Source organism: Panthera onca, chromosome C1, assembly GCF_046562875.1.
Source record: "Panthera onca isolate mPanOnc1 chromosome C1, mPanOnc1 haplotype 2, whole genome shotgun sequence".
Classification (NCBI taxonomy): Eukaryota; Metazoa; Chordata; class Mammalia; order Carnivora; family Felidae; genus Panthera; species Panthera onca.
The window spans coordinates 6,924,153-6,949,827 of record NC_138346.1 but is presented as its reverse complement, the minus strand read 5'-3'; the positions used below and the strand labels follow the sequence as shown (position 1 = coordinate 6,949,827).

Here is a 25,675-nt window from a genome sequence, read left to right as displayed (position 1 = left end):
GCAGCCTGGAACTCACTTTCTCGTGTGTTCCTTGTAAAATTTAGGTTTGCTGCTCGCCCTTTTGGCTGAGCCTGCCGTCCTCCCCTCCCCTCCCCTCCCCTCCCCTCCCCTCCCCTCCCCTCCCCTCCCCTGGATACTTCATTGAGTCCCATTCACGAGTGTCAGAGGGACAGCTTACCTCTGCCGTCTTTATTTTGTTCTTGCAGCCTTCCCAGTACAGCATGGACCATTTCTCAGGGATGCACAACTGGTACGCGTGTTCCCATGCGCGGCCGACCTACTGCAACGTGTGTCGCGAGGCTCTGTCTGGGGTCACGTCGCACGGACTGTCCTGTGAAGGTGCGAATGGCGTGGTGTGCCGTGGGAAGCGTGGCCTGATGTTTGCCTTTATGAAGCCTTAGAAACCTTAGCATGGTCACCACAAATCAGTCCATATAAAGTGATTTCTGGGACTCTGTGCTTACTTATTGTACCTACTGAGGAGTTTGATAAATGATCTTGGGTAGTAACGGACAAAGTGGAAAGAAGGGAAGTGGTAAGGAGACACGAAGAAGAAACATTAAAGGGACACAGGGAAAAGAGGTTAAAAGTCTCTGTCGGCCCTGAGGTGGTTATACCCGCCTTGGGTAAACCAGGTTGTGGATAAACGATGAAACCTGGTCTTCCAGATGCGGAGGGCGGGTTACAGCAGTCGTGCAGGAGCGGGGGGCAGGAGCGGGGGTGGTCGAGCTCTGGTCCGCGGACCAGTTCCCACCTGCCGCCTGTTTTTGTACCACCTGTGGGGTTAAGAATGGTTTGTACATGTTAAGTGGAAAAAATCAAAAGACAGTTTTGTGACATAAGGATCTTGTCACATTTAAATTTCGATGTCTGTACATGGGGCATGGCCCGCGGTGGCCCTCATGCTGCCAGGCAGGGTTGAGGAGTTGAGGAGTTGGGTCAGAGCCTGTCCTGGGTGCCGGTCTCACTGTGGTCAGACTGTGCACGCCCCGGCTGTTCAGTGTACAGCATGGGGAGCGCTCCGTGTTTGGTCCCAGTGGTCCTGGAGGAGCAGGGCAGCCGCCTCCTCCAGCATGGGAAGCACCGTCGCGAGTGGGGCTTGAAGGTCCCGTGTCTGTTCTCTCACAGTGTGCAAATTTAAGGCCCACAAACGGTGTGCTGTGCGTGCAACCAACAACTGCAAGTGGACCACGCTGGCCTCCATCGGGAAGGACATCCTCGAGGATGAGGACGGGGTACGCATGGGGGCCCTGTGCCGGGCTGCCGACCCTGCGCAGACCTCCCCGCCTTGTGCTGGCGCCGGCCAAAGGGAGCCCCGTCCCCAGGCCCGCGCTCGCTTCTCTGGCTCGCAGGCTTTCGTGCGTGTTGGGGGCCCAGCATGGTCCGGCGCGCCCCTGCTCCTGGCCGGCTCCTGCAGGAGACCCCTGCAGGCCCCGCCCCACCCCCGCTTGTGTTGTGGAGGAGGCCGCGGTTGAGTTTATTTGAGGACATTTTTGCCTGAGGGCTTCCTCGTCTGAGCGCCCACGTCTTTGCGGTTCGCAGATCGCCATGCCGCACCAGTGGCTGGAAGGGAACCTGCCCGTGAGCGCCAAGTGCACGGTGTGCGACAAGACGTGCGGCAGCGTGCTGCGCCTGCAGGACTGGCGCTGTCTCTGGTGCAAGGCCATGGTGAGCGCGTGCAGGCCCCGTGCCCGATCCCATACACGCCCGGATGGGGTCGGCAGCTCAGCCGGTCCCGGAGTGCCCACTCCCGTGGTGGCAGGGACAGTCGCGGGGGATGCGGTGACCCTTGTCATGCGTGGGTTCTTGTTTCAGGTGCACACGTCATGTAAAGAGTCCTTACAGACCAAGTGTCCGCTGGGCCTGTGTAAGGTGTCGGTCATCCCGCCCACAGCGCTCAACAGCATCGATTCTGACGGTGGGTGCCTCACACTCTCCTGCCTCACCCGTTTCCTTGGCCTTCTTTCTCCATGCCCTCTCCCCTCTGCCATGCCGGCATTGGTCACACCGGTGATGTGGGGATGTGGTCGGGAAGAGGTCAGGCCGGGCCGCTGTGGGGAGAAGATACGCGCAGAGGTGGTAAACGGAGTCCTGATGGCTGCGGGGCACATGCGGACGGGAGGTGGCGCACTCGTGCTGTCCCATCTGCTGGCTTATCCGGCAGCAGAAGTGGTCAGTGTGCTGTTCCGTACCTGCTCACTGTCCAGATGGGAGATGATGATGTATGCTAGCAGGTGTTGGTAGAAAGGTGGGAAGCTGGGGGAACTAGCTCCTCCAGACTGAGAGCAAGAGGGAAGGACAGTGGTGAGGTGCACGGTCATGTAAACGTAAGGTCAAACCGGATGGGACTCCCGTCCTTCTTCGTGGGGAATGGCGATGTGGAGATCTGTTTATTGCTCTCTTGCTGGTGACTGGACGTGTATGTGTAAGTCACAGGTCTCTTTGGGGTGTCTGCTGCTTTTTATATGATTGACTGTGCTCCCGGAGTCTTTGATGGCCCTCTGATTTTCTCCCCTCCCTTTCCATTCTCATGTCCAGGCTTCTGGAAGGCCACATGCCCTCCGTCCTGCACGAGCCCGTTGTTGGTCTTTGTCAACTCCAAAAGTGGGGATAACCAGGGTGTGAAGTTCCTCAGAAGATTCAAACAGCTGCTGAACCCTGCCCAAGTGTTTGACCTCATGAACGGAGGACCCCACCTTGGGTAGGAAGCTTACAAAATCGATCTTTCTTGGAGTTCAAAACAATTTTGAAGATAATGCATGCTTATGAAAAAAACATTCAAAGATACAGAAAAATTTAAACAGGAGATGAAAATAGTCTTTGTTGAACCATCCCCTCCCTAGATTCCATCAGTGGAGGTACACACGCTTAACAGCGAGTACAGCTGCGGGGCTTTCCAGCTCTCAAGAGCGTGTTTCGCTTGCGCAGACGCACTTTTAAGCCGGGTTACCTACCGTTGCCTCCTGTGTACCGCCTGCTCTTTGCGTGTGTCGGCATGGACATGTTTTTATGTCACTGGTTACAGATCTGCCTCGTTCTTTTTAATGGTGCATAGTACTAAGGAGGATATTTTCTCCAGTGAGGCCACAAGGGAGATCCTTTATTTTGGGAGGGCACCAGAGGTCTGTTACCTTACAGGTGCAGTGACGCATGCAGATATGTGAAGTCCAGTGTATGGGGCAAACTACCGATGCCTTTTATCCGCCAGCTGGAGGTCTGATGGGTGTTCTTTCTACTTGTGCACATTGTACAGTTTGCGGAGAACATTTGCTGCTGTAAATGGTGTCATTTGAATGAACTCTTAGCTTCTGTGCTTGGCGTCAGTTCAAGGTAGCGGCTCTAAGAGGCAGCCTTGCCTGGAAGGGGGATTGTCCAGGAAGTTTGTCGGGGAAAGTAGAACGCGTTCTCTGGTGTGCATTTGCCTCCGAGGCTCCTCGGAGTGTGCTACTTTGCAGCCAAATGTTGCTGGAACAGGAGCCTGGGTGCCTGGCGGAGGAGAGGAACGTGCCCACTGGCCCGTGGGGGTCTGGCATGTTGCTTTTGCCCCCTGGCAGCAAGTCTCTGTTGGGGAACAGTCACAAAGGGCAGCTTGCTAGCCTGTGCCCCAGAGGCAGTGCTCCGTGGGTTTCTGCGGATAGACCGATGGACTGAGAGACGCGGGAGCATGTTCACTATTGGCTTGATAAAGAGTCATTAAAAAAAAAAAAAGTCATTTTGGTTAAAAAGGGGGCAGGCACAGGATCACAAGCCCTTGTATCCCAGACAGGGCCGGCCGTTACCCAGCACGGCCCCAGGGTTGTTGGGTGGGTGCTGGGGGGTGACGAGGGGCACGGTGAGCCGTACAACACAATCAGGGAATGGCCGTGTGCTCGTCTTGGCGAGCCCCCAAGTCCCCGCAGGAGTCAGCTGGAGACGAGGCGGCTTCAGAAGCCCCCGCAGAGGTGCAGCGGGGGTTGGTTTAGTAAATTCTGGTTGCTGGGAAGCAGCCTTGACCTCCTGTTCCTCACCATGAAACTTGGAGGTATGGCTGCATTTTTCTGATTCCCAACCTGGATGTATCACGTCTTCTCCAGAGAAAGAAGGCCCGAGAGAGGTCAGTGTTCCCAAGGGAACGCCCCCTGCCCATTTCGCTCGCAGCTTGAAGGTCAGGTGCAGCTTGTTGCTTCAGAACCTCAGCTCTGTTGTGTATACCCGTTTTGTGCAGTGTCACTCACCCCTGCTTGTTTTCTGGGGGACTTCTGGCTTGGACTCTGTGCCAGATGCAAGGCTGAGTGAGGTGGGGTCCCTGTCTTCAGGGTGCACGGCACACATACAGGTAGTCAAGGTCACAAGACCGGGCGATCTGTCCCTGGCCAGGCTGATGGGCACCTTTTTTGGGAACCCAGGAAAGAAGCATATAAATTAAACTGGAGAGTCTCAGTTTCTCTGCTGAGCTGGCATTTGAGGAGAGTTAGTGTTGTGATGGCAGAGAGGGAGGCAGGGTACCTACTAGACAGAGGGTGCTGTGTGTGTAGGGGGTGTGGACATGGTGGGGTGGCTGGTGGAGTGGGGGCAGGTGGCACTGGCTGAGAGGTTTGAACCTTTCCTAGAAGCGAGTGGCAACTTCTAAAGCTAGACCCCGGATGAGACTTGTTTTGGGAAGGTCATGCTGGTGGCACGAACTGAAGGTGCCCGAAGGAGACACGAGGTAGGTCGGAGGCTCTTGTAGCGACTACGAGAGAGGCGCTCCACTCCGAGGGACGATGGGGTCTGGGCCTGTAACCGAGGTCGATGGTGCTGCCATTCCCCAAGAAAGGAAGCCTAGGACGAGGAGGTGCCCATGGGACACTGGCTGGTGCCTTCTGGCGGACAGGTGCGGGTATTGTCCTTCAAGAAGGCCTGGAGGTCATCGTCATTCAGGGTCATCGCTATCTGTGTGGCCCCTGAAAGCCAAAACGTGGATAAGGTCTCTCAGGAGGAGGGCGGGGCGTCAGCAGAAGGCTGTGGGGTGTCCTGAAGGGCCATGCACGTAGTGGGGGGCGACCAAGATGAACACAGGAGGGAGACGGAGATGAGCTTTGCGGGGAGTGGGATGGGTCTCCTGCCCAGGACGGAGGGGCCCATACAGTCCTGCAGCCTGGGGCTCCTGAGCCATGTGAGTGAGGGGCAGTGGGCGCAGAGGTGTGGGTGGGTGGCCCTGCAGGCTGAGCCTCAGCACATGTGGGCACGGGCTCCAAGAGGCTTATTCACGGCAGGGGTGCAGGTCGGCCTCGAGTGCAGGTGGGGCCTCTCGGGGCAGGACTGACGGGCCGTCATTTGTCCTTTAGAACGCACCTCATTCCTTTGGCTTTCTCTTTTCTCTGCAGCTTACGCTTATTCCAGAAGTTTGACACATTCCGGATTCTGGTTTGTGGTGGGGATGGCAGCGTTGGCTGGGTGCTCTCTGAGATTGACAGCCTCAATCTTCACAAACAGGTGCGTGGACGTGGAGGGGCCCAGCCAGGGGAGAGGGATGCTGTGGTGACAGGATGCCCCATGGCCCTCCGCAGGGCACAGCCAAGGGCTCCGAGGGAAGGGCAGGTAGCTTGGTGGCCTCGCAGGGCCCAGGAGCTGTGATGTGGGGATGGGAACTTCACAGCTAGAAGTACAGGGAACTACCAGAGAGCGTTCCTGTCCCCGGAGGTCCCAGGCAGGAGCAAGTTGGGTGGGGTTGGTGCTGCCATCCGAGGTGCCCCCGCTGGCTTTTGTTGGATGGCGATAGATCTGCTGCCTCGTGCCTCCTGCCGGGGGGGAGGGGGCGGAGGTAGACTTGGGCATCAAGTCGGGACTTAGGATTTTTGTTGTTGTTGTTGTTTTGCTATTAAATTAAAAATAGATTTTCCTGATTGGAAAAGTGTTCATTGATTTTCCACTCTCTGCTCTGTCATCCTCAACCCACTCCCCAAAGTGAACCACTGCCACTAACGTCTTGAGAACTGTCTTTGAGACCTCCTGTCGACGTACATACACATATGTATGTATGTACATAGGGTAGAAGGTTGATGCGGTTTTAATGTAAACACACTCCCATTACCCATGCTATTCTGTTACTGTGTTTTGCCTTGTGATCCACGTCTGTAAATAGCCCAGCGACGGTTTTCCATCAGGCAGAGCCACGAGGCTGGGTCAGCTCGCCTACCGGCTCTGGCTCCTCCTCCGTGCCTTAGGCTGCTCCCCACCGGGGCCTCGCCCCTTCACGCTCCTGGTGCCACAGAAACCAGCCTTTCCCTTTCAGTGTTGTTCACCTTCTTAGTTTTGCCTAAGTAGACAAGCAAAGATATGTTTTATTTTTATTTCTTTAATACTGTTGAAGTCAATATGTGGATTTAAAAAAAAATTTTTTTTAAATGTTTATTTTTGAGAGAGAGAGAGAGAGCATGTGCACCCTCAAGCAGGGGAAGGGCAGAGAGAGAGGGAGACACAGAATCCCAAGCAGGCTCCAGGCTCTGAGCTGTCAGCACAGAGCCCAATGTGGGGCTCGAACCCACGAACCGTGAGATCATGATCTGAGCTGAAGTTGGATGCTCAACCGATTGAGCCACCCAGATGCCCCCAATACATGGATTTTTAAATGAATCACATGTTCATGTTTTTTGCCTAGTTTCTTTTTTGAAAATTTTTATTTATTTTTGAGAGAGAGAGAAAACGAGAGTAGGCGAGGGGCAGAGAGAGAGGGAGACACAGAATTGGAAGCAGGCTCCAAGCTCTGAGTTATTAACACAGAGCCTGACGCAGGGCTTGAACTCACAAACCTGTGAGATCATGACCTGAGCTGAAGTTAGACACTTAACTGACTGAGCCACCCAGGTGCCCCTTTTGCCTAGTTTCTTATTGGGTATTTGTCTTTTTTAAATATTTATTTTTTAAACAATGTTTATTTATTTTGAGAGAGAGAGACAGAGTGTGAGCAGGGTAAGGACAGAGAGAGAGGGAGACACAGAATCTGAAGAATGCTCCAGGCTCTGAGCTGTCAACACAGAGCCTGATGCAGGGCTCAAACTCACTGAACGTTAGATCATGACCTGAGCCGAAGTCAGACGCACAATGGCTGAGCCACCCAGGTGGCCCTAAAAAATTGATTTCTAAGGATTGTTATATTAGAGATATAAACTCTTTGTTGGTCATATTTTTCCTAGTTTGTCATTTGCTTTCAGCATAATTTTTTCCCAGGTCTTCTACCTGACTTGAGCATATTTTTCAGAGACTTAGCTTTCTCTCCTGACTCTGGTTGAACTTTTTGTGGTCTGTATTTAGCCCTGGGCTCAGGATGATGTTGGAAAGTGGACAGTCTGAACCAGGCCTGTGCAGGTGAATTGCTCAACTCAAGCACATACTGCTCCCTAGTGGTGAAATTGGACTAATACACTTGGCCCAATTTTAAGTTTTGTGACTTCTAGGATTATTTGTAAGTTCATTATCACTAGTCAAGAGGATGGGGCGGGGGGGCGGGGGGACCAGTCATTTGTTTTCATCCATTCAGAATGCTGAGTTCAGTGAGCATTCAGCTCCTTCTGTGGCTTCTCTGTGGCACTTGGTCAGTCCCCCACTTTCCTGGCTTCCCTGAGACCCCACTCTCACCCTTCTCTTTTTCCTGGCTGCCCTCCTGCCTTCCTAGATGCCTCGTAGAGCCTCAAGCCTGGCATTTCCAGCACTGAGCCCACCACACAGCCCCACCTACCCCTCATTTCTTTCCTTGGAGTCTGAAAATCTCATCCACCAGGCACTCAGGCCAGAAATCTGACAGTTGCTCTGGGTTCTTCCCTCGCCCTCCCTCATTTCTAGTGAATCACTGGGATCATCTGCTACCCCAGAGTGTCTAGGCCACCCACTGTGTGCTGCTGGGTACACCTCAGCTGACCCTGGGCCTCTGTCCGTCTGCTCCTCCATGGGGACCTCCCCCAGGGGCAGTGCCACTCACCCCCCCCCCCCCCCCCCGCCCCCAGCATTCCTTGACGCCTCTTTGGCTTGAGGATAAAGTCTAGACTTTAACATGGTTATCAGAGCCCCCTGGGGTGTGGCTCCTTCTTCCTTCTCTGCTTCCCTGACTTCCTGTCTCCTGACTTGGCAGGCGGGTCACCTCTCCACCTAGAACACCGCTGTGCCTTCACTGCACTGCCCGCTCCTTTTCTGTAAGGCTCCAGTGCCAGGTCCCCTCCTCGTGGCTTGCTGGGCTTCCTTGTTCTCACCCTCGGGCAGGCGGGGCCTTCCGTCTGACTTGCTGGCCCTGGCAGGGTGGTCAGGGTGGGTGGCCACAGGCTGTGCCGGAGGACCGATAGCTCTTTCACACGCTGTGTGGTGGGGCTGGAGGTGGAGATTCTGGGCATCCAGCGTCTGGGGGGCTCCCTGAGACCAAACCGGCCCGATGAGAGTTCCGGGTGGAGGTTGGGCCTGAGCAGTACCCACCATTGCTCGGGGGAGGGTCTGGCGGAAGGCTGTAGGCAGGGCTCTGGCACATGTTCAGGTTTGGCGACCAGACTGTGGGTGCTCTGGCACCTGTTTTTGGTAGAACTTAGAAGCACTGAAGGTGTGTTTAGTGGGGTGAAAGGACACTAGTGATATTTTTGGAAGATTAACTTGGCATTAGTAAGATGTAGTGGATGGAGAGGTGGTGTTGACTCAGAGAATGATTCTCTGTGGGGTTCAGATACTCACAGGGAGGGACAGGACTGTGGCCAGAACAGTGAAAAGGGGAAGGGAGGAGATTTTGGATTAAGTGTCAGGATGAGAAATGGGTGTGGGAGAGGGTGGGTCAGATGGTTCTGGAATCTTCTCTCAGGTTAGAAGATGCCCTGTCTTGTCCAGCGGGCTCTGCCTAGAGCCTGAGCGCCATGCCACTGTAGACGAGACCTCTTGCTGCATTTAACCACCGTTGTAGGTAACCAGAGAAGGAGAGTGTTCAATGCTGTGTCTTCTCCTCTGTGTCTTGTCAGTGTCAGCTGGGAGTGCTGCCCCTCGGCACAGGGAACGACCTGGCTCGTGTGCTAGGCTGGGGCTCAGCCTGTGATGATGACACCCAGCTCCCGCAGATCTTGGAAAAGCTAGAAAGAGCCAGCACCAAGATGCTGGACCGGTGAGTGGAGGGCGTACTTGTGCTGAACAAGGCAGGCCACCTTGACCAGGTGTATGTCTTGTCTTGTCTTGTCTTTTCTCTTCTTTTCTTTTCTTTTCTTTTCTCTTCTTTTCTTTTCTTTTCTTTCATTTTTGAGAGAGGGAGAGAGCGCATGCAAAAAGAAAGGACAGAGGTGGGGGTGGGGTGGGGGGCGGACAGAGGATCCGAAGCAGGCTCTACACTGATAGCAGCGAACTCAGCATGGTGCTTGAACTCACGAAATGTGAGATCATGACCTGAGCGAAAGTCAGATGCTTAACCGACTGAGCCATCCAGTTGGATGCTTGAATATGGGTCCTGTGCAACTGTTTGTAGAAATTGGACCTGAATGAGGAGTGTTGAATCAGTATGTTGTACACCTGAAACTATCATAACAGTGCGTGCTGTTACAGATCTGAGATGTAAATCCTTGCCCTGTCACAGGGAGTTACATGAACTTGAGCAGTTTCCTCTTCTTGTCAGTAAAAGAAAAATAATCCCAGCTCTTGTTGAGAGATTAGAGTTCGTTCATTTGGTCAGTTCTAATATTTTTTTGTTGTTGAAAAGAGAAAAAATTGGACCTGAGTAGGAATTCTTTTTTTCTAATAGTTTTTAACTTTTCATCAGATTAAGCAGAAGGTAAAAGCCAACAGAACAGATTAGAAACCGAGCACTTGTGAGTGGTCCGGTCTCGAGAGGCCTTCAGGGCTTTGGAGAAGGCGGCTCTGCCCCCTTCGGACACCTGTCGGCAGAGTCGCCCTTGTCGCATGGCTGAGCGGTCCCACGTTACCGTGTTGTGTTCCCAGAAGAATCTGAAGTTCTGGGTGACTGTCCTGTATGGGTTTAAAAATACTTCGGCATCCTTTTTGAGCGAGCTGCTTTTAGTTCTGAGCTAGCTGTGGGGAAGCCTGCTAACTACATACCTGTGGTGAATTGGTTTCACCGAAAACTTCAAAGTCTCAGGAAGGATCTGGTAGTTGCGATTCACAGCATGAGTCTGCACACGCTCTGGCTGCCCCTGCCACGTCCTCTCTCTTGAGGGAGGTGTGTGTGCCTTCGGTGCCTGTGGAGCGCTCACACCCGGCGAGCTGGCCGCTGGCCGAGGGGTGTTCGCACCCTGCAGAAGCGGAGCCCGTTCCTCGCAGAGGCAGACGGTCGTTTGTGGGATCCCTTTCCCCTCCTTCAGGGATGCTGCGGGGCCTTGTTCGTGAAGGTTGTTGTCAGCTAAGGGAAGGGAGGCAGAGTTGAGAGGAAGGGCTTACAGATGAAGTTCGAACCGTGGGCTCGCCTGGGGGCCGGGCCACCTGCCGAGAGCCGCCTTCTTGTGTGCAGGTGGAGCGTCATGGCCTACGAGACCAAGCTGCCCCGGCCGGCCTCCGCTTCCACCGGCACCGAGGACTTCAGCGAGGGCTCTGAGGTATTTGCTGTCGCGCCCTAACCCCTCCCCGCCCCGGCACTATCTCACTGGCCCGCTCGCCGGTTCTCGCCGCCTCCCCCACCCTTTGGTGATGAGCCGCTCCTTAAGTGTCCTGCCCTAGGTCAGACCCGCAGGGGGGCAGGGGCAGCCCAGGGGTGCGCTGGACCTGAGTGAATCCTGACTGCCTCGCAGGCTTCAGGGTCGCTTGGGGGCTTCCTGGCGCTACCCCAGGGTTCGGGGGCCCTCATGACAGTCTCCTAGGACTTCCTGCTCTTGCAGTGGACACTGCCGAGGCTGCGCCCCCACTGCCATTGTCCCCCGCGGGCCCCAGGCGCTCTCTCTAGTCCCACATCCTCTGTGACCACCCTCCCTCCCGCAGCCCATGCAGTTAGGCGATGCTCGTTCAGTGTTCAACTCTTCTCTTCATTTTACGGATTTAACGGTCCCCTCAGGGCCTAGATTTTGCCCAGGCTGGTGCAGCGCGGGGCCCTCGGCTGTGCTCCTCCGCACTGGAAGAGCTGGCTGAGCGGAGAGAACACTCTGCCAAGATTTGTCTCCCCATCGGGAGGGTTGGGGACGTTGGGCTAGGGCCTATGAGCAGAGAACGGTTTGTAGGTTTTGAGAGAGGAAGGATGCACGCGCAAAGATGAAAATAGTTACTGTCTGGCTCGTCCCGGGCTAGGGCCCGTTTGTCGCGCAGTAATCCCGCTTCAGCAGGCAGCGCTGAGTGGCGAAGGGGGTAATTTACACCGAGAGAAGGAGAGGGGCCGGGGCCAAGTTCCCAGCCAGAACGAGAAACATGTTGTCCGCTGTGAGTGGAACCTCCGTGAGTGAGGCCTTGCCTGTCCACCTTGCTGCTGTAAGGGGCTGGGATGAAAGCCTGCAGTGCCCAGCACCGGCTGGTGGTGTGGAATCAGACTAAAAGCAGCACGAGCTGTTTGCAGGCTTTTATTGGCGTGGCGTTTTTTGTTAAGATCTGTCTGTCCACAGCTCGGGCAAGCTTTTGAAATCTTTGAGCCGGCACTGGCGAATCTCAGGTTGGCGTGTGAAGTGCACTGAGGCCCCGGGCTGGCAGGGAGAGTGGGCGAGGAGCTCACTGGGAGCGTTCAGTCACCGCACCCCCTGTCTGGGGATAATTGCAGGTGCAGCAAATCCTCTTCTATGAAGACTCCGTGGCGGCCCACCTTTCTAAAATCCTGACCTCAGACCAGCACTCGGTGGTGATTTCCTCAGCCAAGTGAGCACCTGGTGGCTCTGGGGGAGCCGGGGGTCCACCTTGCAGGGTGCCTCGTTCCCGGCCAGAACTTTCTCTGAAAGTGTCTTTCCGTGTTTCCTCCCACAGAGTGCTCTGCGAGACGGTGAAGGACTTTGTGGCTCGGGTGGGGAAGGCCTACGAGAAGACCACCGAGAGCTCGGAGGAGTCAGAGGTCATGGCCAAGAAGGTCTGTCCCTGGGCTCCTGGGCGGGAGGGCGTAGGGCAGAGAAGCACTCCGCCCCATCCCGCTTGTTTCCCGCCAGTGCTCTGTCCTGAAAGAGAAGCTGGACTCTCTCCTCAAGACCCTGGACGATGAGTCCCAGGCCTCGTCCTCCCTGCCCACCCCGCCCCCCACCATCGCGGAGGAGGTGGAAGATGGAGATGGGGCGGGCAGCGGCTGCGGCTCCACTGGGGAGCGCTCGGTGGGGTCGACGTGCCCCTCCCGGCCGCAGATATTCCGTCCACGGGAACAGCTCATGCTCAGAGCCAATAGCCTGAAGAAAGCCATCCGGCAGATCATAGAACACACAGAAAAAGGTAGTAGGTCGCTGAATGATGAAGTAACTTTCTTAGGCAAGCACTGGCACTCTCTTTCCCCCCAAACGGTGACAGACAACCCACTGTGTAGGACGAAACCAGATGCCCAGGGGTCACTGGCAGCACCTTGTATCCGAGAGCCTGCTGGGGAACATTCTCCCTCTTCACTGCACTCGCTTCTGATGGAAGGACTGGAGGGAGCAGAGAGCGTCCCCAACCGGGGAAGATGCAGACCGGTCCTTGGGTGGGGGTCCGCTCCCTGGAAGGGGCTTGGCCCTGCTGTCACTGCCCCGACCCCGGGCGCAGCTTGGCAGAAACGGGCGGGCGGTGGCCCCAGCGGGTCAGCGACTTTGTGGAGGGGCGGGCCCTGTGGGAGGAGGGCGGGGTCGGGGCCGTGGCTGAGGCTGTCAGCTGAGAGATGGAGACAGAGGCTGGGAAGTGGAGGGCGGGGGTGGGAGGCCGGCGAGCCGGACGTGGTGGGAGCAGTAGGGGAGCCGTGGGAGCACCCGCACCGTGGGGGCTGATGTGTGGCGGGCGCCAGGCTCTGGTGCCGATGGTACTCGGGGCCTGGCGGCCAGGCTGCTCACTCTACGACAGGCCCGCGGGCCGTGGCGGGGGGGTGGGGACCGGCTGGGTCAGATTAAAGACTTGCCGGCTGGTCACTCCTTTTCTAGACTTGGTTTCTGAGCTTTGAAGGGAACGCTGCAGGCGCACGGTGACGTGGGTGCTTCCTTGCCTCCAGCCGCACTCGGACTGTCTCCTTCTCCGTCTGTGTATGCTCCCGTTACCCTCGGAAATCCCACCCCGTTCCCACTCACTCCATCTTTGTCCTCCAGTGAGAATGATGGGTTGTGACCCCGCACCGGTGTGACCCTCAGGAGGAGGCCCCTTGTCACGTCCCCTCTGGGCACTGTGTGCCCTCACTCCACTCCCCTTTTCCACGTCTTCCAGCCCTCGGCTCTCCCCCTTCTCCCCAGCCCGTCCGCATGGATGCCCAGGTGCCTGGCACTCTTACGGGCACTTGGAGAACAGTGGGGACGGGGTGGCAGTGTCGGGCTGTGAGCCTTCCGCTGAGAGGATATGGAAGAAAGCTCACCGAGTCCAAGAGGAGCCTGTGCACAGCAGGCACCGTGTCACTAGACGTCGTCGTCTGCGCACTCCGTGGCTGCGTACTTAGCTGTGGGCGTTCTTTCCTTGCAGCTGTCGATGAGCAGAACGCCCAGACCCAAGAACAGGAGGGGTTCACCTTAGGTCTCTCTGAGTCGGAAGAGAGAAAAGACCCGAAGGATGACAGAGTGTGTCCCACGGAGAGCTGTGGGGTTGCCAAGGCCAGGAGCCTCCGCAAAGGTACCGGCTGGTCTTGATCCCAGTGCCATCATCAGCCCCTTGGGTTTGCAGTAGTGGGAAAGCCTGCCCCGGAAGTTTTAGGGTGCCTTCTCATAATTGCTTTGGCCGCGGGCAGTATAAAAAGTCGCAGACACATGGCCTGTTTCCGTGCACCACCTCCCTGGCCTGGGGGAGACCCGGTGGGACCCCCGTAGGAAGGCGTGCGCTTTCCTCAGAACCTGCTTGTGTACGCCAGACTCAGCAGGGCTCAGGCCTGTGGTCCTTTCTGCGCACCGCAGCTCCCGACCTGGGGCCCAGGCGTTCCTGGCTGCAGCCTCCGAGCTCTGTGCACCTGTGCAGTTTGCTCCAGGCCAGGCTGCCAGGCATTTTGGCCGGGGCACCACCTAGCCCTTTGGGCGGTCTGCCTGGGGATGCTTATCCCTCCTGGACCGGCCCCCAGCGCAGACTGCCACTGTGGAGAGACACGGCCTCCCCTCTGTGTGCAGCCCCCTCCCTCATGGCCTGTACCAGCTGCTGGGAGGTGTCTTCCGGAGGCGGGATTTGCTCTGATCTGCTCTGAGCTCCACTGGGCCCCGCCTGTGACCGGGAGCGAGCCCCTCCTGCCCATCCCAGCCTCGGCTGCACCTGTGTTCCCCCCAGAGGGCGTCCAGACCCACTTGCCTCTGTGTCCCCCTTCCCGTTCCCCTCCTCTTTCCTCTTGCACACTCTGCAGGGGGCTGACCAGTGGCTGGCAACTGTTGTCCAGTCCCCTCAGCCCTCGGAACGGTCGTTTCTCTAATGATCATTTCCAGTACTTGAGTAATGTTCTGTTTTGGACAGTTTTATGGGTTTTGGTTCTGTTTTATAATTTTATAGTGTCCAAATCCCCATGTGAGAAGCTGATAAGCAAAGGAAGTTTGACACTGGGCAGTTCTGCCTCTCTTCCTCCCCAGTCAGGAAACCGGGATGGGCTGCCTGCACTGAACACCAAGATCCTGTTCTCGAGTGAGTGTCCCCCGTGGGTTGGCTGAGTGTGTCTGTGGGCCGGTGCGCGTGGGGCGATAAGCTGCCAACTAACGAGGTCCAGGATCTGTCGCTTTGGCACTGAGTTGTGAGAATGAATGTGACCGGGTCCCTGTTCTCTAAGAGTTTATATACAGGCCTGTGGCAAACAGACAGGATTCCAAAGTTATGTCATGGTGTGAAAAGTGCCCTTATTTAGTGTAAAGGGCAGCAAACACCCATATTGCTGCTTGGGGCCCCAGGAAGATGTCGTTGAGAGGGCAGTACCTGAGCTGGGTACTGAAGGATGAGTAGGAGTTCTCCTGAGAAAAAGGGGAGGGGAGGGTTGTGATGGGGAGCCAGTCGAGTCATCCCATCATTTCTAGCATGATGGTGGGAGGGCACAACTGGCCACCAGGGGAGTTGGGCACAGTCCACTTTTCTGTCTTTGCCTTCATTTTTCCCAGCATTCCCGGCATAGGGTTGAGGCTGACCATACTTTGTGCGGAAGGAAGGAGTAGCACAAGGGGTTGAGATTGCCAGTAAGAGCCCCTTCACCAGCTTCAGGTGACTTCCTGAGGCCTCCTGGGCCTGGCAGAGCCCATGCCATACCATCTGCTCCCATGGTGATTTAGCAATTTCTTGGTGAATCTCAATTGAATAGAAAGAAAATTCCAGAAGTCCTTGGGCGATGAGGCTAACGAGACCTATTTGGTTAACCAGAGACATAGATGTTACTGGAAGGGGTGGATTGGCAGAAGGTTTAAAAGCAGGGTTCTGTCTCTGCCTTTAAAACTTAAAAACAGTTTTTTTAATGTTTATTTCAGAGAGAGAGAAAGAGCACGAGCAAGGGAGGGGCAGAGAGAGAGAGAGGGAGACAGAATCCGAAGCAGGCTCCAGGGGCTCCAGGCTCTGAGCTGTCAGCGCAGAGCCTGACGCGAGGCTCAAACCCATGAACTCTGCGAGAGTATGACCTGAGCTGAAGTCGAACGCTTAACCGACTGAGCCACCCAGGCACCCCTGTGACTTAAGGGTGCAGGTTCCTTGAGGGTTCTGGCCACCTGGGGTGTTCCTTGATGTTTCCGTCTCATGAATTTAGCTTCGCGCAGCTGTAGGACTGAACGCTAAGATCACTTGTACTGAGAGATCATTTTGGTGCAGCTTCTTACACATAATGAGAACTGTCTTTTTAAGCTGTTTTTTGAACTTTTAGGTGATGGTTTCTACTATGTACCGTGTTTGATTTTGCTCCATGAATATGGCTTTATGATGGTGATTTTTGACCTGAAACACTTAGATGTCAAAATTTGGATCTGTTTATACATTATTTAGAAATATTTAGTCACAATAGTGTTTTAGAGTATGTGTCCCTTAGCCTTGAAGACATGAGCTTCTCTTAATTCATCGAATCCCAACTTGCTGTCTCTTCCTGTTCTCTCCCCTACAGACGTTCGGGCTGGGATGTCTGGTTCCTTGCCTGGAGGTTCAGTCATCAGTCGCCTGTTAATTAATGCTGATCCCTTTAACTCGGAATCAGAAAACCTGTGAGTATGGGGGTAAACCAGGCAAGCGCGATGTTAAAAGAATGTTGGAGCCCATGAGGCACCTGGGTGGTTCAGTCGGTTAAGTGTCCAACTGTGGCTCAGGTCATGATCTCATGTTCCTGAGTTTGAGCCCTGCATCGTGCTCTGTGCTGACAGCTCAGAGCCTGGAGCCTGCTTCAGATTCTGTGTCTTCCTCGCTCTCCGCCCCTCCTTCGCTCACCCTCTGTCTCTGTTCGTCTCTCTCTCTCTCTCTCAAAAATAAATAAATGTTAAAAACAGGCAACAACAACAACAACAACAACGAAAAGAATATTGGAGCCCAGAAAACAGATTTGGAATTGGCCAGAGGAATTCGTGTACAGATGACTAGGTTGTCCTTTTCTAGCTTTGGTTAGCTCATAAGGAAAACCTAGAAATGCCTCAGCTAAGAGTCTGGTTGGAAATGTGTGACGGGCATAGCCTGTCCCGGCTCATCCCAGCTTCCCATGAGGTCACGCGTCTATGGCTCCTGAACATCCCTCCTGGTCTGAGGTTTTTGGCAGGTTCAGAAACTCCTGCTGGGAGCTGACTGGGTCCTTGTTCTCACTGTCGCTCTCCCGTACCCAGCTGGCGCTGCATTGGCACCTTGTCCCGACATCCTTCCTTCCCCCGCTCTGCCCTATTGGTGCTGCAGTGGCCTGGATTCTGGGGCTGAATCTGGGAGATACCGTCCCAGGTTTGCCATCACAGGGAAGAAGGTTCGGTGCTGCTCTGTGGGCTGGTGCTGTGTCCTCTGCCCTGTTTCTCAGGTGGTGGGGACTTTGACGAGGCAGTTTAGTGGACTTCGTTCTTGTGTGTATGGAGGCCGTTATGGAGACAAACGGTATTTTGAAAATCTGGTCTTCTAGATTTCCCTTTCTGCTGGTTGATGGCAAGTTCTGGGCAGTGTGGCCGGTGGCAGTGGGTTGCATGTTCCCAGCCGCGTGTGTCTGGTATGCTGGGGGAGGGGACACAAATGCGCAGCTTGCACGGACCCCGTGGTTCTGAGAGCAGAGCTGGAAGTGTGCAGAGTGGCCGTTTCTGCCGCCCCGATTTGCCAGGGTGGCCTCAGTGGAGTTACCTGCTGCCAGCCTCTGGCCTGCCCAGGCACCTCAGTGTCCCTGTCCCAGGCCCAACACTGCTTCCTGCCTGCCTCACGGGGCTCTGGCCCTGACGCTCCCTGGTGCCGTTTTCCTTAGGCCAGAGCCGCAGCCTTCCGTGAGCAGCGCACACAGGGCCCCCTGAGCCAAGTATTTCGTTTGTTCTCTTCCCCTGAGACCAGAAGCCCCGCACCTGGCAGCATCGGTGTCTTTTCCTCCTCTCCGCTTCAGGAAGCGGGAGCCTAACCCGGGGAGGCCAGCTGCTCTCCTCCCTCCGCGCAGGGCGGTGTGCTGGGGCTGTAGCTTGGGGCCCCTAGACTTGTGGTCATTCTGCCTTTGCCTGTGGTGGCCCCTGGGGCCTGGCCATCCCCCACTTCCCAGGCCTCTGCGCCCGGTCTCCTCATCCCCCTTCCCCTGTCCCCATGCTGGTTCTGTGAGTTGGATGCCTCCGTTTTCCCAGGACCTGTAGATACTGGTCAGCACGTGGTCGTCTTCTCAGAAAACAGTTTCTCCCTGAGCTTTGCTCTCACTAAGCTGGTAGGCACTCGGATTAGATGTGTCCTAAAAACACGTCCATGTGGTGATGGCTTCCCAAATCAGGCTGCACATGCCTGTTAACCTGAAATTAACCTGAAATTAAGCTGAAACCTCGAGTTCTGACCCCAGACGTGTTCCCTGCAGAACCCAGGAGCGCCAGGCACGGACTTTCCTCCTTGCTGCTTCCTCTGGGTGGAGGCTCAGGGACTCCTTCCTTCAGCCAGCCTCCTGGAAGGAAAGGAGGGCCCTGGAGCCCCGGTGTGGCCCTGGTGGCCACAGTGATTGCGGGGGAGGCCGAGAAGCTGGAATGAAATGAGTCTTGTGGGCAGCGGACTCGGGAAAGGGCCGTGCTGGCCCCGGGCCTGGGATGCGCTGCTCTGATCGGATCTCGGGAAGGAAGGAGTGTTGGGAGGCCTTGGGTTGAAGACGCCAGAGCGCGTGTGCCATAGATACGGTCAGGTTCACGCTGCTGGTGGGAGCGTGAGATGGCGCGGCTGCTCTGGGACCCGGTCTGGTAGTTCCTCACGGTACGGTTTCCACGCGGCTCAGAGCACCTGTGGGGCCACGGCCGAGGAGTGAGAACACGTCCACGACAGCGTGCGTGTCGGTGCTCACACGTCTACGGCAGAGTGCCGTTTGGCCATCAAGAGGGATGAGGTCCTGAGCACGGATGCGTTCTGAAAACCTTATGCTCGTGGATTCCGTTTATACGAACCTGGCAGAGTAGGCGCACCGTGGAGACAGCAGATCTGAGTTGCCAGGGCTGGTGGGGGGGTTTGGGAGCTGATGGCGAAGGGCTGCGGACTTGCTGTTGGGGTGATGAGATGCCCTAAAATGCATAGTAGTGCACAACCAAATATGTTAAAAATCACCGAGTCCTGGGGCGCCCGGGTGGCTCAGTCGGTTAATGTCCAACTTCCGCTCAGGTCATGTCCTCACGGTTTGCGGTTCGAGCCCCGCGTCGTCGGGCTCTGTGCTGACAGCTCAGAGCCTGGAGCCTGCTCCAGATTCTGTGTCTCCCTCTCTCTCTGTTTCTCCCTCGTTCATGCTCTGTTTCACTCTCTCAAAAATAAATAAACATTCAAAAAAATTTCAACCAAATATCAGAGTCTTACGTTTTAAGTGGGCGCCTCAGGCAGTATGTGAGGTTGAGCCTCAGTAAAGCTGCTACTGAAGGAAAAGCCACGAGTTTGCCCTCAGGGAGAAATGCTTGGAGGGGGAGGCTGTGAAGCGACCTGCGGTTCTCATGGGTCCGAAACCCCCTTTGCAGAGAGTATTACACGGAGAAGTGCGTCATGAACAATTATTTTGGCATCGGCCTGGATGCAAAGATATCCCTGGACTTCAACAACAAGCGTGACGAGCACCCAGAGAAGTGCAGGTAGGCGGTGTGGCGGGCTCGTGTGCACAGCTGCCCCTTCGTCCTCACTTCCCCTTCCGGGTAGCGAGGGAACCGCTCGAGTCAGCGAGGCAGTGGGTGTCCAGAGCGCGGAGGCAGAAGGCAGATGTGAAAGCCAGGTGCCTCGTTGTTGGAAAGAGAGGTGCTCGCACGAGATGTGGGTGGGACCAGGCTGGGGGTCTGGGAGGCCAGCCTGGAGGGGGGGTTCCAGCCCTCAGGGTTGGTGTGGTCAGGACAAATTCCACATGAGAACATGAGTGACCGCAGTCAGTCAGAAGGGTCTGCGTCATAAGTCGTGGTGGTGCTGTAGAGGGACAGGTGACAAGTGTGCTAGGAGGGTACTGTGCCAGGTACGTGAGACCCCGGCGGCGTCGGGGGCGGCCCGGCTGCCTCCCCACCACGCCCATGAGGAGACACCCCTCTGTAGGAAGACAGCCACGTGAGAGGCCCGAGGGGTGTCCTTGGGGATGTTCCTTTTTTCCCCCTAAATGACGTCTACTCGTCCCTCCCCGCCTTGGGAGGGGATGCCGAGAAATGGGCAGCTTCCTCCTGGGTTGAGGTGGAGGTTCCGTCTCCCCTGGGAAAACACGAGAAGTGAAGCAGGGAGTTCGCGTCTCCCACCCCACCCTTCAGTAATCACCTGGAGGAGGAGACCGTTCGGCTTTGACATTCTAGAACTGGCAAAGGAGAAGCTGATGTGCAGTTTGGCCAGAGACAGCCGCTGATGCAGGAGTCGGGGCCCCTTGCTGGAGAGCCTACAAACTTGTTTGTCGTCCCATCTCGTCCATGTGCCCCCTGCTTCCTTGGTGTCGTTGTCACTTGGAAGGGGACGCTGGGAGAGCTGGGTGGGAGGGGCTCCCACACCTGAGGAGTTGCCCTGGTGATCACCCAGGTGCTCTGTAGGTGCAGATTTCTCAGAAAACAAAATCAAGCTTAAGAATTCAAGAAACCTTTGAATGCTGGGGTTCTTGAGTGGAGGAAAGTGTCTCAGAAGCCCCCCAGGGACATCTCTGTTGTTCAGCACATGATGGCGAGCCCGACTCCTTTAAAAAGGCCCCCGTTAGTTCAAAAATAACTGAAAAGGCATGAAAATGCGTGCAATTTAACAGAGTAAGATAGTGAGTGACAAAGCCATGTGCAATACATTTTTAGAACTGGGGGCCCCTGCTAGGATAATCCCTGAGTTTGTATCAAGAGCTTTGAAAAGGTCTAAGAGGAATTCCATTTCTACGAGTCTATCCTAAGAAGTAACGAAACATTTGCAGAGAGGTGTGTGCAAAGGGGCTACTGCCACGTGACTTACGGAGCCTGGGACTGGGAACCGGCTGGCTCCAGTCACAGGGATTAAGTGGACAAGGGCCCGTAGGGAAAGGCCCCGCTGTGATCAGTCTGGCGTCTGGATGCAGGGTGCAGGGCCAAGTGAGCAGAGTCGGTCAGCAGACCGTAAACTGGCTGTTTCCCCCGTGAGTCAAAGACTTAGAAAAGACTGAAGAAATACACCAAAGTTTTTACCATCAGGACACACAGCTGTGGTGATTAGGAGGATTTTTTTTCTCCTTTGTGCTTTTTTGCACTTCCCAAATTTTCTATGCTAAGCATAATTTTCTAGCTGGAAAAAAAAATCATTATCGGTTTTTTGTGAGGTTTGTAATGTCTTTTTTACCTTTTTAGGTAAAATTACTTTCTTGGGAATGTTACTTTTCAGCAGAATTTTCTATCACTAAACGTGTCTCTTTATGCACATCTTACATCGGCACATAAGGAGGAAATGCCCTTCCTTAGTGAGATGTCGGGGCTGTGAGTGGTTGCCGAGTCTGACTGCTGTGTGATGGGACGTCTTCCTGCGGCTGTGGCAGTGGCTGCCGTTAGCCGTATAAAGAGAGCGGGGGTCCTGTCACTTCTTTGCTTTCCATCTCCAGGAGCCGGACCAAGAACATGATGTGGTACGGAGTTCTTGGAACCAAAGAGCTGCTGCACAGAACCTACAGGAACCTGGAGCAGAAGGTCCTGCTGGAGGTGAGCAAGAGGGTCTCCTGCAGGCAGGCCAGGGCCCGCCTGGTCTCCTGTGAGCCCTTCTCCTCACTGGGCGTGGGCTCCCGCCGCCCTGAGGTCCCTCAGTGAGAGCCCAGCTGTGGTGGTGGCCTTCTCCGCCCCGGGCGGGCGGGCGGGCGGGCGGGTTGCTGGTGAAGAAGGACCGGGTTGATGCTGTCATTCCCTTGTTTCCTTCTCCGGCATTTCTGCCGCACAGTGTGATGGGCGACCCATCCCACTCCCCAGTCTCCAGGGGATTGCTGTCCTCAACATTCCCAGCTATGCCGGAGGGACCAACTTCTGGGGGGGCACCAAGGAAGATGATGTACGTATGGGGGTTCTGGGTGGCCGGGCCCAAGCTGGGTGTGGGTGATCCCTTCAAGGAGTGTCCACCACTTCAGGCCCTGATGGAGCCTTCTGGCTCTTGGGGCTCTGAGGGTGGTGCGGAGGTGTGGGTAGAACTCCTCCCTTGTGCGGGTGGTCAGAGGACAGTGGAGAACGAGACAGAGATGGTCCCCCGCTCGTGAGAAGAGAGGCCGGGCAGGACAGATGTGGTCAGGGGCACAGGTGTGATGCCAGCAGCCAGGCCCGACTCCGATTTGGGGTGGTCTGGGCAGGCTTCTCAGAGGAGGGGACATCTGCACTGAGACCTGAAGGGAGACGCAGGATTGGCCAGGTCCGGTCGGGGGAGGGCGCAGAGGCTGTTCCAGGTAATTGCTGGAACAGCACATGTGAAGGCTTAGCGGGGAGACGGGTGTGGAGGAAGCTCTCTGACGGCGTGTAGTGGGCGGAATGCAGACAAGTCCGAGCCCACGTGGGGTTGTGTAATGCACGGAAGAAGTCTGGGATTACTCTTGGCTTTGGAAAGTGTTTGCTTTTAACCACGGATGCAGCTTCCGTTGTACGTAATAGCTAACAAAATAACGAACGTGAACTGCGCGCTCAGGATGTTCTGGTTGCCGGGGTGCCGGGCTGGCTCAGTGAGTGGAGTGTGCAACTTTTGATCTCGGGGCTGTGAGTTTGAGCCCTACATTGGGTGTAGAGATTACCGAAAATCAACAACGAGAAAGATGTTCGGTTGCCGTTCTAAGCACTGTGCGTGCATTAACTCCGTCCTCTTGAGAGCATCTTGGGGAACACGCTAATTTTGCCCGAAACTGAGGAGGAGAAAATTAAGTACCTTGCTCAAGGTCGCACTGCTAGAAAGTGGCAGATCAGAGATTTGGTCCCAGGCAGCTGGTTCCAGTCAAGGTCTCACTAGAAACCCCCTCAGTGACACAGTCACATCACAGCTGCTTCTCAGGACACACCAGCCGCGTCGTGCGCCTGTCTGTAACCAGAGCAGCAGCCCCGAGAGTGAACAACAGAGGGCTGTGCAGGGAGGTTTGGAGCAGGGGTCAGCTCCTAACACTGGCCCTTTCAGACTTTTGCAGCTCCGTCATTCGATGATAAGATTCTGGAGGTGGTCGCTGTATTTGGCAGTATGCAGATGGCCGTCTCTCGCGTCATTAGGCTGCAGCACCACCGAATCGCCCAGGTATCGGCCGTGGGCCCGCGGGTGGGAGGGACGTGGGAGGCAGCGTGGCTCACGCGTGTTTGGAGAGGCCGGGCCTGGCCCAGAACCAGTCTCCTCTGTCAGCAGGCTCCTGCTGCACAGAGCCCGGGAGAAGGGGTGCTTTTCCAGGACCGCCCACGGCCCCACTTGCCGTATTTGACAGTTAACAAACACTCTTACAAAACGGGGGCCAACTTGAATCCTGCCTGAGCCCCCTGCCGTGACTTTCTCTGCGGGTGCCAGCCGTGTTGAGGTGGGATGTTGAGGCGGGATGAGATGAGACAGGCCCCACTGAACTCGGCTTGTGGCTGCAGCTTTCGGGAGCTGCATCCTGAGCTTGGGAATGGAGGCCGAGCCTACGGGAGCGGTGGAGAAAGTGTGGCCTCGCCTGGCTGGTCTGAGGCCCACCTGGAGAGGGGAGAAGGGGAAGGGGCTTCCCTGCTACTGGCGATGGGCTGGGGAGGGCAGTGTTCTTAGGCACAAGGAAGCAGGGAGGCTGATTCCTTAGCCCACCCAAGTCCCAGGCTGTGATGTTACGGCCCTTCCTGCCTCAGTCTGTCCCTGCGGAGCGTAGGGTGTTTGAATTTTAAGATCGAACTCTTTGGCAGTGTTTCTCTGTTGAAAAGAGAAACAGTACATCGCTAACCACTTGTTGGGACTGGTTTACCCTGTTCTGGGAGTGTTTGCACGTGAGCAGGGCCCCGTGGCTCTTGCTGGTCGTGAGTCCCCACCCTGGGCCTGGTGCTTGTGTCTGACCACCGAGGTCTCACTGCGGTCACAGATGCCGTGCTGGGTGAGGGGGATGGTGGGGAGGGACAGGTCCTTGGGCTTCATGAGCTGTGCCCTGGATGGGGATGCTCTGGCCGCACTGGTGGTTGGCCGTGGGCACGGCGTCACCCCAGATGTCAGCTGGCTTGTGCAGGGGCGTGTGGGACAGGAAGGCTCCTGCAGGGCTGAGATCTAGCACCTTAGCTCCTTGGTTCAGCGCGGCGCACGAGTCACAGCTGTGGTGTTTTCTCAGTGTCGCACGGTGAAGATTTCCATCCTGGGGGATGAGGGCGTACCTGTGCAAGTGGACGGAGAGGCCTGGGTCCAGCCTCCGGGATACATTCGGATCATCCACAAGAACCGGGCACAGACGCTCACCAGAGATCGGGTGAGAAGGGCTGCGTGCGGAGACCCGGAGGGACGTCCCGGGGCTCACCTGCAGGCACACCTGTGCACCTCCTGTCAGGAGACCTGGAGTTTCCAGTGTTTTGTTCTGGGAATTTGCTTTTTCCAGACGCAGAGATTAAGTGAGCAGGGGTGTAATTTCCGGGACGATTCGCCCTCCTCAGTGTAAAAAAGAAGTCTGTGTCTCCTTTTCTGGCTGTCGTCCAGCTGGTGTCCCAGCAGCGTTTGCGGTTAAAAACGTGCTCGCCTCTTGAGAGAGGGTCGCACAGTGTGACACCAGGTTTCCGTGCCCTAGGCGTTTGAGAACACCCTGAAGTCCTGGGAAGACAAGCAGAAGTGTGAACTTCCTCGCCCTCCGTCTTTCTCTCTGCACCCGGAGATCCTGTCTGAGGAAGAGGCCACGCAGATGGACCACTTCGGGCAGGCAGCGGGAGCCCTCATCCACAGGTGGGCCCTCGCCTTCCCTGCGTGCTGGGCCTCCCCCCGGGTCTTCCTTGGGGGCCGCCACCGCCGCCTCGAGGGCCCGGCTGGGGTTTCCAAGCTGGCCCTCGGATAGGGTTTATTTCGCCTGACTTTCCGAGATAGCTCGGGGTGTATGTAGATGGAGGCCTAAAACCCCCAGGCGTTTTCAGAGCCAGCTCACAGATTTTAAAGCCTATCCGGAATTCTTCAGAATCGCTCACTTACTGCCTCTTCTCCTTTATCCCAGACAGCAGGTTTGTTATTAAAACACCTCGTAGGTATTTAAAAAACAAAAAAAGACAACAGCCGGAGGCATTTCCTGCTCTTACTCTGCCTTGGAGAAGTGGCTCCTGGGACCCTGAGACTTGGAGCACAGAGGTCCCTCTGCCCCTCTCCATCCTCCCCACCTCCCCGGTGTGCCTGCTGCTGGCGTGCCTCACTCCAGAGGGGTCTCTCGGCCGCCACATCCTGCCATCTTCAGTGGTGCCATTTGTGGCTTCCTCTTCCGCTGTCCTCGCCGGGAGCATCGCTGCCCTGTGGGCTCTGGGCTCTGGGCTCTGTGCGCCCTTTGGGGCCATTCCCTTGCCCTTTCCCCAGGCGTCAGGCTCTTGGCCCCCGGCTCTCCCGGGAATGCTGTGGGCACTTCTGGTTCTCGGGGTCCTTCTGGGTCCCCCGAGAGCACGTCCTGTGCTGAGTTCTCTGTCTGGAGCAGCCAGCGCCACTTTTGCAACCCCCGTTCCCGTGACCAAATCAGTATCCGGGCCTGATGGCTTCGCTTCTTACAGTTTTTCTCGGTTCCTTGGTGTGCCACCCACTTCTGGCTTCCTTCTGTCTTCGTTCTTGTCCCCTCAAAGCCCGTGGCAGCCCCACAGATGGGGCCCTGCATCTCACTGTCTTGTTTGAAGTCCGGCAGCTGCTCCTCGTTTTCCCCAGGGCAGGACGAGTGGTTCCCTGGCCAGCTTCCCTGACTCTCATGCTCCTTCTGTCCCTGGCGCTCTGGCTGTGTCTGACCCTGTCACCGCCCCCTCCCTGCCCGTTTGGGTCCCTTGGACAACAGGCTGCTGCCTGCGGCCACTTCCTGGGATCCGAGCCGTCTGAAGCAGGATGGTCCCCACAGAGGAGGGTCCTGTCGTTCCCGTTTACGGAGTGGGGCAGGCCAAGTCCCCTCTCACAGACGATCAGCTGCCAGCTTGCTATTTTACAGGGTGTGAGT

At 56.1% G+C, this 25,675-nt stretch overlaps 1 protein-coding gene across 12 annotated transcripts in view; it reads left to right on the top strand.

The window, feature by feature from the left end:
• DGKD (diacylglycerol kinase delta) overlaps positions 1 to 25,675 on the top strand; it is a 113,043-nt gene that overhangs the window by 74,186 nt on the left and 13,182 nt on the right. For all 12 annotated transcript variants that reach the window (XM_060624221.3, XM_060624220.3, XM_060624225.3 and 9 more), the window contains 20 exons: positions 207 to 339; positions 1,129 to 1,235; positions 1,543 to 1,668; positions 1,816 to 1,918; positions 2,539 to 2,701; positions 5,346 to 5,454; positions 8,949 to 9,088; positions 10,439 to 10,523; positions 11,666 to 11,760; positions 11,866 to 11,965; positions 12,042 to 12,315; positions 13,516 to 13,662; positions 14,518 to 14,646; positions 16,091 to 16,187; positions 19,113 to 19,223; positions 21,161 to 21,257; positions 21,490 to 21,597; positions 22,696 to 22,809; positions 23,849 to 23,983; positions 24,296 to 24,447. In XM_060624221.3, coding sequence (XP_060480204.2) covers positions 207 to 339; positions 1,129 to 1,235; positions 1,543 to 1,668; positions 1,816 to 1,918; positions 2,539 to 2,701; positions 5,346 to 5,454; positions 8,949 to 9,088; positions 10,439 to 10,523; positions 11,666 to 11,760; positions 11,866 to 11,965; positions 12,042 to 12,315; positions 13,516 to 13,662; positions 14,518 to 14,646; positions 16,091 to 16,187; positions 19,113 to 19,223; positions 21,161 to 21,257; positions 21,490 to 21,597; positions 22,696 to 22,809; positions 23,849 to 23,983; positions 24,296 to 24,447 — 2,525 coding nt within the window. The remainder of the gene's footprint in view (positions 1 to 206; positions 340 to 1,128; positions 1,236 to 1,542; positions 1,669 to 1,815; positions 1,919 to 2,538; positions 2,702 to 5,345; positions 5,455 to 8,948; positions 9,089 to 10,438; positions 10,524 to 11,665; positions 11,761 to 11,865; positions 11,966 to 12,041; positions 12,316 to 13,515; positions 13,663 to 14,517; positions 14,647 to 16,090; positions 16,188 to 19,112; positions 19,224 to 21,160; positions 21,258 to 21,489; positions 21,598 to 22,695; positions 22,810 to 23,848; positions 23,984 to 24,295; positions 24,448 to 25,675) is intronic.